This window comes from Setaria viridis, chromosome 9 (assembly GCF_005286985.2).
Source record: "Setaria viridis chromosome 9, Setaria_viridis_v4.0, whole genome shotgun sequence".
Taxonomy (NCBI): Eukaryota; Viridiplantae; Streptophyta; class Magnoliopsida; order Poales; family Poaceae; genus Setaria; species Setaria viridis.
The window spans coordinates 37,394,523-37,405,756 of record NC_048271.2 but is presented as its reverse complement, the minus strand read 5'-3'; the positions used below and the strand labels follow the sequence as shown (position 1 = coordinate 37,405,756).

General features: G+C 47.1%; 2 protein-coding genes across 2 annotated transcripts; both read right to left on the bottom strand.

Moving 5' to 3' along the window:
* Positions 1-1,363: 1,363 nt before the first annotated feature.
* LOC117836634 (putative lipid-binding protein AIR1) lies at positions 1,364-2,423 on the bottom strand. Its single transcript, XM_034716103.2, has one exon. The coding sequence runs from the start codon at positions 2,321-2,323 to the stop codon at positions 1,829-1,831; it is 495 nt and encodes a 164-aa protein (XP_034571994.1). The 5' UTR covers positions 2,324-2,423; the 3' UTR covers positions 1,364-1,828.
* Positions 2,424-5,070: 2,647 nt separating this feature from the next.
* On the bottom strand, positions 5,071-5,824 carry LOC117836635 (cortical cell-delineating protein). Its single transcript, XM_034716104.2, has one exon. The coding sequence runs from the start codon at positions 5,786-5,788 to the stop codon at positions 5,342-5,344; it is 447 nt and encodes a 148-aa protein (XP_034571995.1). The 5' UTR covers positions 5,789-5,824; the 3' UTR covers positions 5,071-5,341.
* Between the last annotated feature and the right edge of the window lie 5,410 nt (positions 5,825-11,234).

Genomic DNA, 11,234 nt, shown 5'->3' with positions numbered 1-11,234 from the left:
AGGAAAACCTTACCAAGGATGGGAAAATACGATTCAGAGGGCCACAAATTGGAGTAGAGTGGCGATGAAGGAAATCGGGCTTGAACTTGATTCACCGGGGTTGGGGAGAAGAACACGAAGAACAACTTGCTGCAGCCTGATCCTTGCATGGGGGAGGTCGACGTGGAGGAGGGGGAGCTCATCCTTGGCTTGCCTAGCTCCTCCTGCTGGCGACGACGCAGGCGAGCAGGTGGAGGAGCGGCAGGAGCTCGAGGGAAGAACGAGAGTAAGGGAGAGAAAGAACGGGAGGGGAGGGGTCTTAGGGAAAAGGGGTAGGAAGGGGGAAACGGCATGGGGACGCCGTCCCACACGGCGGGGAGGGGGCAGTAAGCACGTGGCATGTGAGGCCCCGCACGACGGACAGCTTGGCAACAGCGAGTAACGGCGTTAAAAACGGATTGGGGGCTGTTTTCGATAATCATCGGAAGTTCGGACCCACCATCGGAAGTTTCGGTAATTATCGAAAATCTTAAGAAAGTACTGATTCGGGGTGCTCAGGTTTTTTCGTGAATTTTTATCGGAAGTTCCGACCTTACATCGGAAGTTTCAACAGTTAATAGGTTGTTTTGGATAATTCGAAAAAGGAATCTAGAGCTCTCCAAAAAATTGTAAAACTTTTCAAGGAAGTAGTATAAATCAAGGGTGGCCCATTTTGTTTGGAACTGGCATCATAGCTATTGCAGGTTTGAAATGAAAATTCTTCCCTGAAGGGTACTTTTACCCTTTTGAGTCTTCGGGTAAGCTGTTTGGACTCAAGATGATCTTTAAAAATCCGGAAAAAACTACTTAAATTCAAGTTTGGAGAAGTACTAATTTATCAAGCAATCCTAATCATATACTATAGGTTCTACAGTAGAAATCTAAATTTCTTCATAAGGTACATGCTAAAAGTCAAGTTTTTAATTTAATCTCAAGTCTAATGATAAACCAATTTAGCTCAAATACATGCAAAGGTGCTAGAGATGATGTCCATGTATGCTTCATAACATGATTAACTATTTTGGGTTGTTACACCGCAGGTCCATGCTACCCATCATCGCTGCACCTGCCGACTCGCATTGCGCGGCTGCGCCGTCCCGGCCTGTTTCATGAATCCATGATGGAGTGGTTGGATGTTGGGAAACAACCAAAGGTTGGAAAAGAAAAGAAACGAAGGGGTACATGAACCAGTGGTAGCGTGGGTAACTTTCTTGAAAAAATGGACGTCGTAACCAGTGGAAGCAGGGCGTGGGCTCGTGAGGGCGTGGGCTCGTGAAAGCTGCTGCAGAGTCTACCCTTTTGGTTAGCGTTGAACTTTTTGGCAGCAATAAGCAGGTTGCGGAAGTTGAACCAAACGGACCCGAGTCTTGGTGCGGCCAACAAATTAGCCGCTTATTGTGCGTGTTACACTGTTTTGATGTCACCAGTACAGAATAGTTCTGCACTGGAACTCTGAACAAGCTTAGAATCCATAAACGAGTCACATAAACCCAATTAATGATCACACTCTTACAACGAGTCAACTAAGCAACAGTCAACGCGATTTCCTACTACCCAATACTAGCCCACAACGAACGCAACAACAACATAGCAGCACAGGATCTGACGAGTCACACGACGCAGCAAGTACACACGACTCAACAAACAGCGGGCCACCGATCAGGCCCAACTTAAAACAGCGTTCTGGGCTTTCACCTACTAGCGAATAAAGGTCCAATAGTTGCATTGCATGCGCTTTTTTTTTTGACAAGGGCTTCTCATGCGCTTGTTCACGCCCGCCCGCATCCGCGCATGGACGACGAGTGGTCGATCAGGTCGGGCACTGGAAGCCCTGCGGGACGTTCTTGCCGCAGGAGTTGACGACGACGCTGAGCTGGACGGGGATGCTCAGCTGGACGAGGCCCAGCACGTTGGCTCGCAGAGCCGTGCACAGGCACACGGCCGCGTCCAGGTCGGCCAGCCCGCCCAGGAGCTGGCAGCACGGCTGCTGCTGCTGCGCGGGACTGGACAACGACGGCGCCGAGCCCGCCTGCTGGCCCAGCTCCAGGCTCAGCAGCCCGCCCAGCACGCTCGCGCACGCGCCCAGCTTCAGCGCGTTCACCGGGCACCTGCTCTGGCTGCCCATGCCGCCGCCGCCGCCGCTCGGCGCCCTCGGGATCGGCGGGCACGGCGCCGGCACGGGCGGCGGCTTGGTGCACGGTGAGTAGCCGCCGCCGCAGGCGGCGGCCGAGTGGGTGGCCAGGAGGAGGAGCTGGCTCAGCGCCAGAACGGCGGCGCCACTACCGTTTCTGCGTGCCACTGCCATGGTCAAGTTTGCACTAGGGGCTTCGCTACGTGTCCCTCTGTGTTCTCGATGTTACATGCCAAGTACACACGAGTTCGTGCTCTGGCTGCTACGGCGTACACTGGTGGTATTTATAGGGTACGAGGGGGACTGAACCGTCATTTCGCGAGCGCGTACCGTACCGTCTGATCGCTGCAAGCAACAACCGGTTTGTCTGATCTCGCTACGTTGTCATCGATCAGCATTGCTGGTGGCAAAAATGCTTTGTGATCTTTAGGAATCGAAGATGGGGACAAGGGTCACAGGGGGAGGCGGTTTCGGTCTTTTGGAGCCTTGTAATTCCCTAGCGGTGCGACGGTGACTCACGGTTTGGGAAAAGGTTGTGTGCTGGCCTGCCACTCTCGAGCCTTAAATTGCGCGGCGCTAACGGGTGACGTGATCCGATTACGGCTTAGCGAGGGCACAAACGAGTAATTGGTTCGGCAGCACAGCAGCTCGATCGGTGCCACCTGTCCGGCTGGCTTATCGGTGCGGGCACTGCAGCTTTAATGCCGTACTATACTATCGGTGTCCTCGTACTCCAGCTGTACATTCGGTACTGCATTGAAAGGCCACACTGCTGTAGTGCTGTTCCGTTCCGATGCCTCTCTATCTGACGATCTTTTTGGAATAGTGCGCAGTCTTCTGCGGGCTGCGGCCCATTTCTGACTTCTTCCTTAAACAAAAGAGCCAGTTTTATTATGGTCATTTCAGGCCCATGAGACGAATCCTGAGGCCCACGAGATTAGAATTTTTTGTAGCTCTGGTGGCTCATCATGCATGGATGGCACAGATTAGCCCTGAAATTAATTAACGCAGCAGCTTAGCCAATCAAGATCAATCCTACATAAGCATGGTTTCTGAACTTAACATATGTTAAGGCCACTCTCAGTGAAAAGGTTTCGTTGTTTGATTTCTAGGAGTGCCATATCATCTAAAAATTATTGAGGTGATGAATGAAACTAGATCCCTCAATGCGAAGTTTCATTTCACGATTTTATATGTTAGCATATCATTTAAATCTTTCATCTAAGTGACCAATGGAAGTTGATGTATGTGTGGAGATGAAACTCAAATCCTCTCAATAGAGTTTCATTCAGTTTCATAGCTCTTGGACTGTGTACATCTAGTTTCATCCCATGAAATCCAGTGCCGCTACCTACATGGTATGATTTAATGAAAATAAAATTCATGTGAAACTTGCATCCAGAATTGCCGAGGGTTTTGTTTGCCAATGCGAACATGACTCGGACGTACGGCTAGGCTCGGGCAGCCTAGGATCGAAGGCCGTGAGGTTACGGCCGGCCGGTGGTAGTCCCCGAGAGCGCCCAGCGGCGGCAGTGGCATGCAACCCTCGATCTCACACCCGGCCCGGCCGCTCGGCCGTGAACCAGGCCACTCGATCGCTACCTAGCCTGCACGAATTGAAGGTCGGAGAGAGAGACGTATCACGTATATGTATTGTGATGAGCTCACGATAAGGTTGTGATTTCGATCACGGGCTGCATGGATGGAGAGGCCCAGGGATCATGATGGCGCGCGCGTGATTAGCCTAGACGTACGTGAGCTCGATCGTGACCGGTCGCGATCGGGAAACTGTGTACCCCGATCGGGAACAACGTAGATGCACGCACGAATCGAACAACCTGCAGAGAGAGTGTATCGGTGGGTACATGCACGTACACGCCACGCCACTCGGCATTAGGAAGTCGCTCTCAGGCAAAGAATATAATCGATGGATGCGGAATGCCTCCCGTCGCAGATCGCTCGCTAGGCACGCACGCAGAGCAGCATGTGTATAGTAGATCGTGCTGCAGACTGACAGTGAGACGGCACTGAGAAGGAAACTTGTCGTTGGAAGGGATGGATCGATGCGATACGACCTGTGGTGCTTACTTTGGCGCTTGTTGGGTGGGTGTGAGCTAGCGGTGGGAGTCCCTTCACTTGCCGTGTGGCAACAGCCTGCTGGTCAAGGGCGTTGAGGCTAAGCTAGCTAGCTACCTGGCTGGCTGGTTGCTACTGCATCTGTGCATGGCGCAGTATTGGCTCTGTCACACATGGCCAACATATAGCGAGCGAGCCAATGGTGCTGATCACTTCTTTTTTATTTTTTTACATAGAGGGCAAACTCCTATCCACATTTGCCATTAGGCGTCAAAGGGATTATCTTAATTTATTCGCGGTTCCGTCCTCGAGTCAACTACTGAGATTGACGAGAACGCTTCTTGGGTGAAATAAAGGCCGGAGACTGGTAGAGGCGTCAGGTTATAGAGGCCCTTCTTCTCGTCCCATATGAACGATTATGGATCCAGGGGCGAGAACACCGTCAGGTACTCATCAGGGTTCGCTGGTGCAATCCACGACTCACGGCTGCAACAAGAATACAGGAGAGAGGGCCTCTGTAGTAGGATCTGACGACTCACGGCCGCATCGATTATTGTTTTCACGGGTTCGATGGGTTGGAGTTTTGAGCGAGACCCAGGATTTTCTATACCTTCCTGTTTGGGCTCGTGTCTCGAAACGGATTTCTCTGGGGATGTGTCCCGAGCTAGAATAGAGTACACACGCGCGTGTGCATTTCTCGCGCAATGAGAGCTACAGGCTCTCCAATCCTCTTCCAAGCGTGTGTATAGTGACACATACACGTGTGGTGTGTGAGTCATGCCGTGTGCATCCAATTTGTACCCTCTAAAAAAAGCAATAGACTTTTTCATCGGAGACAAGCGCACAAGCGACACAAACATTTTTATTTGACATCATATATAGCGCGTAGAGATAGACACGCGTGTACAACCGTACCCAATCTCTATATCTATACTACGGGACGTTACGGCTTACAAGTTGCTGCACAAGAACAGTTTGGCAGTTGCCACACGTAGACTTTGCATGCGTGCAGGAACTTGTTGGGCCCGGACGGGAGCTAGTATACATAGATATCACGTAGTACGTGGCATGCATGGATGCACGCGCACGGCGCACGTACTCCATATACGTTCAACTTCAATTGGCCGGGCAGATGAAGCCGGCGACGCGGTCCTTGTGGCAGTAGTTGAGGAGGAGGGTGAGGTCGACGGGGATATCGAGCACGATACCAAGGACGTTGGCCCGGACGGCGAGGCAGAGGCAGACGGCGGCGTCGAGGTCGGCGAGCCCCTGCAGCAGCGGGCAGCACTGCTCGTCGTCCGGCACGCCGATATTGAGCCTCAGCAGCTGCAGCACGTCCGCGCACACCTCCAGCTTCAGCGTGTCGATCGGGCAGCTGCTGCTGGAGTTGCCGCCGCCACCGCCACCACCACCGCCGCCGCCGCCACCGCCACCACCACCACCTCCGGACGGCGGCTGCGGGTAGGGGGTCCCCGGCGACGGGCAGGCGGATCCGCACCCGCTCGAGGTCGAAGCAGCGGAGAGGAGGGTCACGGCCAGGAGGAGCGCGAGCCTCGGCGCCATTGCGATGCGAGCTCTGCAAGCAGTGAGTAGGGTCAGAGCCAGGTGTGTGGCTTTATCTCAGGGAGGCTGGAGCGTGGCTACTTATAGCCGCCGGTTCAACGGGACTGTGTGTCGCGATGCATGCATGTGAGTGCACATCGCGAGGCCAGCGTGAGCAATCATGTACAAGCGTGATGATGGACGATCATGACGGGTGCTCCTGTATGCCCCGTCCATCACCCGTGCTCCCGCGAGCTAATATTTTTAAAATTATTATACTTAAAAAATAAAGAAATTAAATTTCTAGCTAATAATTAATTTTTTACCTACTACTCTCTATTTTTTTCAATACTCCAACTCGTAATACCATGTGTACTTATCTTTATCCGGTTGTTATTAATTTTTAATTAGTAATTACTCTATACATTTTTTCATCCACATTCACACTTTTTTATTTTCTATCACACCTCCATACATTGTGTTTAGCATAAAAATCAATATTTTCATCACTTCCTCATATACATGTATAATGGTCTACATGATGAAACTTATCATGCGTATATACCTTAACTTAGTATTTCTATATTAACAGTGACATAAATAGGTAATTTAGAATCATATAGTAGTTTAATTTTGGACATTTCTGTATGATGCACATGAAGATAATTATATTAAGATTTAGGTGTTTACTTAGGTTACTTTTAATAACGATATACGTGGGTAACTTAGATCTGAATTTAGAATGACATTTTAAGTTGTGCTTTGTAATGATATGCATGAGTAAATTGGATGAAGATTATAGGGTTGTCTTAAAAATTATTTTTTATAATGGTATAGCACGGTAATTTAGATATAGGTTTAGAGTTTATTTTAAATTTTTTTCATAATGATAGTGTGTGGGTAACTTTTTACAAAATAGGATAGACCAATGTCTATGGTTATTAGAGTTTCCATGATTGATGTTTGATGTTTCTGTTTTTTTGGAATTTCTATGATTTGTCTAATTTTCTATCCTACCTCGTGAGAACTAATGTGGAGTCTCCAATGAAAAAAAGAGATAAAATTGTTACAAATTTATTATCTTGAGCTAATACCTCTCATTTGTTAAATATCCTAACACAACAATTATATAGATATATACTTATTATCTTCATTTGATTATGATATATTTAAGTTAGTAATTACACTATAGCGTTTCCATTAACATTTATAATATTTAACTTTTCACTTTCCATCTCAAGTATGCATTTAAAATTGTTTAATGGATCCTAAGTTTGAGCTATAATTTTAACATAGAAACATATATTCTCATCACTTCATCTGTATCTGTATAAATGGTGACACACATCATTCATATATACCTTCATTATTATATCATATACCAATAGTGTAAGAAATAGATGATTAGAATCTTATATTAGTGTATATTTTTAATTAAAGTTATTGGAATTCAAATGTAGGGTTACCTCATGTTATTTTTAATAATGGCATGTATGGTAATATAGATGCAAATTTAAGGGGTTATTTAAGTTGTTTTTAAGTATTAATGGTGAGTAATTTAGTTGCAAATTTAGAGGTTATGCGGAGTCTACAATGAAAAAAATGAGGGCACATTGCTACAAAACTATCACCTTGAGCTACCTCTCATTTGTTAAATATTCGAAAACAATACTTATATAGATATATAATATTATGATCTTCATCCAATTGTGATAGATTTTAATTAGTAGTTACTCTATAGCGTTTCCATTCACATTTATAATTTTTAACTTTTAATTTTGCATCGTAAGTATGCGCTTGAATTTGTTTAATAGATGCTACATTTGAGCTAGAATTTTAACATAGAAATATATATTCTCATCGCTACCTCTATATCGTTATAAATAGTGCGTATATATCTTAATTATTATATCACATACCAACATTGTAAGAAATAGAGGATTTAGAATAATAAATTGGTGTATATTTTTAATTAAGGTGATTTACATTCAAATGTAGAGTTACCTCATATTATTTTTAATAATGGCATGTGGGTAATATAGATGCAAATTTAAGGGTTTACTTTAAGTTATTTTTTAAGTATTAGTGGTGGGCAATTTAGTTGCAAATTTAGAGGGTTATTTTAAATATTTTTTATAATGGCATAAGTGGGTAATTTGATGATGATTAGGGGTTACTTTAGTTTATTTTATATAATGGCAGAGGTGGGCAATTTAGATATAGATTTAGGGGGGTTACTTTATGCTATTTTCATAATGGTATAGGTGGGTATATTTTAGAAAATATAATATATCCAATGGCTATGATGATTTGAGTCTACCGATTGATGGCAAGATGTTTTGCTTTTTTGTGAGAATTTTTATGATTTTTCTCTTTTTTAGAGTGTCCACCTAGGATCTTAGGTGGCTTCACCTGCAGGCTTTAAAAGGAACTTCCAATTAGTAACAGTAAGATTGCTTTAAAGTCCATTAGACCCAAATAGAGACCTAAAATCAACATTTTAATAGATCACATTCAATAGTTTTGGGAAATTAGATCAACATTTGAAAACAGTAGATTCAACATTTTGTTAAACATAGATCAACATTTTATAAAAAGATACTACATTCAAATGTTTTCATAGTCTATTTCAACATTTTAAAAAAAATGGATTCAACATTTTTACAAACAGAGATCAACAATTTTTAAAATTATAGTTTTTGGTTCTCTTTCTTCTTCGATGACGGTGTACACACAACAGTAGCGTGTGATGACTGCGATGGCCGGCAGCAAGGGGGAAGCGCACACGAGCCTGAGGACGTCGGTGCCGCATGAAGCAGCGTGCAGGGGCCGCGGACGGCCGCGCAACAAGAAGCGGCAGCGCGGGGCGGCACGCGCTGCAGGGAGCTGCAACGCCGAGCGGGGGGCGGCGCGCACATCAGGGAACTGCAGCGCTAGGGGCTACGTGAGGCAATATAGCAGGGATCACGCGGCGCACGAGGCTGGGGTGGCGGCGGTTCGTGGGCTGAGGTTAGGGTTGAGATGGATGAGCATCCAACGAATGAGGTTTGCCCGCATGAATCTCAAATATTGGAAGTCTAAGTAGCCCGGAAGCCATATAGGTTTTCCGCGATCATGACGAGGATGATGCTTCGAGCATGTTTGGAAGAACTTCGGACGAACCTAGTGACGCCATCCGGTAAAAGTTAACGGGCTTGGTAGCTTGTCTCCTGGGCCAAGCCGGTTGGATCTGGAAGGAAATCGGTAATGGGTCAACACGTCTAGTATGGGCCGCATGGCCTGAATCCACGGAGATCCTATCTGGCTTCCGGAATTTCTTTTTCTTATGTAGCTTCCGATACCTAAAATTCATGCAACAAATCACGACTTCCGATGCCTAATATTAGGAGGGGTGGGAGGCGAGCGAAGGGATGGGAGGTGGGCAGGAGCGGCTCGGCTGCGACGTCGCCACCGGCTGCTTGTGGTGGTTGAGGCCGGTGGCGGTAGCGGGACCGATGGAGGTTAGGAGTAGGGTTTGGAGTTGCTGGGGGCTCCAATGGTGGCCGGTCTTAGGGGAGAAGTTCTGCGGCAGCGGCACGCCTGATGGAGCTAGTGGTTTGGCCGGTGGTAGAGGCGAGGCGGCACAGGAGCGTTGTCGGTCGGGCAGGGTCATACATCCAGCGGGCGGTGCTTGGTGGTGGGGACGAGAAGCATCGCCGTATTAGGAAGGGCGGGCCAAAGAGTGTGGTGGCATTTGGTGGGCGGATGATGCGGCAGCGCGCTCGCCGCTGGCCGAGGCAGTGGAGGTTGCGGCAGCGGGAATGGGAGGCGCATCTGGAACAAGAAGATGCGGGGAAGAAGAAGATGCTAGGTTTGATGGCCTCCTAGCGGGCCTAAACGCTGTAACTATCTGGCTTTCGCAATCCCGATAGGACGTCCCATGAAAAATCGCTCCTCTAGTCTCCAAAGAATTGAAAAAAAAACGATGAACACTCTTGTTGATAATAAGCTTTGTGCGGCATTGACTAACAAATTAAATATGGTATATAACAGTAAGAACTCCATAAGTCACTGGATACATGACTCAGAACAGATACCAAAGTACAATGAACTATAAGAAAATTAAAATGCAATATATAAAATTTAAACAAATTTATCCTAGCATGCAACGACTATGAGACAGGTCGCCGCCACCGCAAGCAAACCTTTGAAGCGAGACGGGAAATATGACGGCTCGATCCTGATCATTCCCGATCGAGCTTAATAGCGAGGGCAAGTCAAGCCGGGTGGGCAATCCCTGCGGCCGCACCGGTTTAGACTCAGACTGATGTTGATGGGCACGCGGAGGGGAAATAGTGAGGTTCCCGACCGGTGCATGCAGCTCACATGAGGTGCATTGCGTGATGGTATCCACGGGGAACCGTTGCTCCTCCACCGATAACCTGGGCGTCTGCGCATCAGGGACCCCTATAGAAGCACAACTGCTCAAGAGGCGTTGAGAAGGGCTAGCGTAGTTTGGATTGGGCCAACTCCGCAACTGCGTGGGCCACTTTACGATTGATTTCCTCCAACATTCTTTCTTCTTGTGCCTACACTTTGGATTCTAGCATCTACCGCCAGCTCTCCTCGATCTGTTCCTTTCTTCGCTTGCGGCTTCTGTACGATGCACTATCACCTCGGAAAGCAAACTTCCACGAAATGACCCCAAACCCTCGGCCACGTCCTGGGTGCTCGGGATTACCGAGGGCCAATGTGAGCTCATCATTCTCTCGGTCCACCTTCAACCTCCCAGCCTTAGAATCTTCAATGTTCTTCATAAGACTTTTGGCCTTCTCACATATTGTCTCATTGAATATCAACGTCCCATCCTCTTGGCTCAGGGAGCCTCCATGAGCGTAATATCAATTTTTTGATCATTCGGACCATTCAGTAGTTGCAGGTATGATTCCCCGTTCGATCAGATCTTGTTCCATCTTCTTCCATTTGGGAATTGCTGTGCCATAACCACCTCACCCTAGATGATGATGGTACCCCTTTTGACTAGAATTTGTAGTGTTGGTGTGGATCTTTTTCACATCGTCTTCACTCCTCTTATATTCAACAAATGCCTCCCAGTGGTCCGTCAACTTTGGCCACACATTGAAATCTAGAGTTTGGCCCTTCTTAATGTAGTTGTCACCCAGCATCTTCTTGAATGTCTGGAATTGTGTAGCCATCTTCTTCAGCGTCCACGCTTTCACATCCTTTTCAATATATCCTTCAGGAGATGTGAAATGTCTCTTGACATCTTCCCACAGCATATTCTTTTGTATCTCTGGGAGTGTGTATGGATTAGTGCTTTTGCTCTTCCATTCTCTAATGCTGATAGGCACGTTGTCCCTTACGATTGCTCCGATCTGACTCACGTACTTCTTTGCTACTTTTTCGGGAGCAACCAGCCTGCCCTCTTCTGTCACTTCGGTGATGACAAGCCTCGCTTCCATCACCT

Bases quoted from the DNA above. Each gene is read 5' to 3' on its own strand.
- LOC117836634 (XM_034716103.2), bottom strand. From the start codon at position 2,323: ATGGCAGTGGCACGCAGAAACGGTAGTGGCGCCGCCGTTCTGGCGCTG.
- LOC117836635 (XM_034716104.2), bottom strand. From the start codon at position 5,788: ATGGCGCCGAGGCTCGCGCTCCTCCTGGCCGTGACCCTCCTCTCCGCT.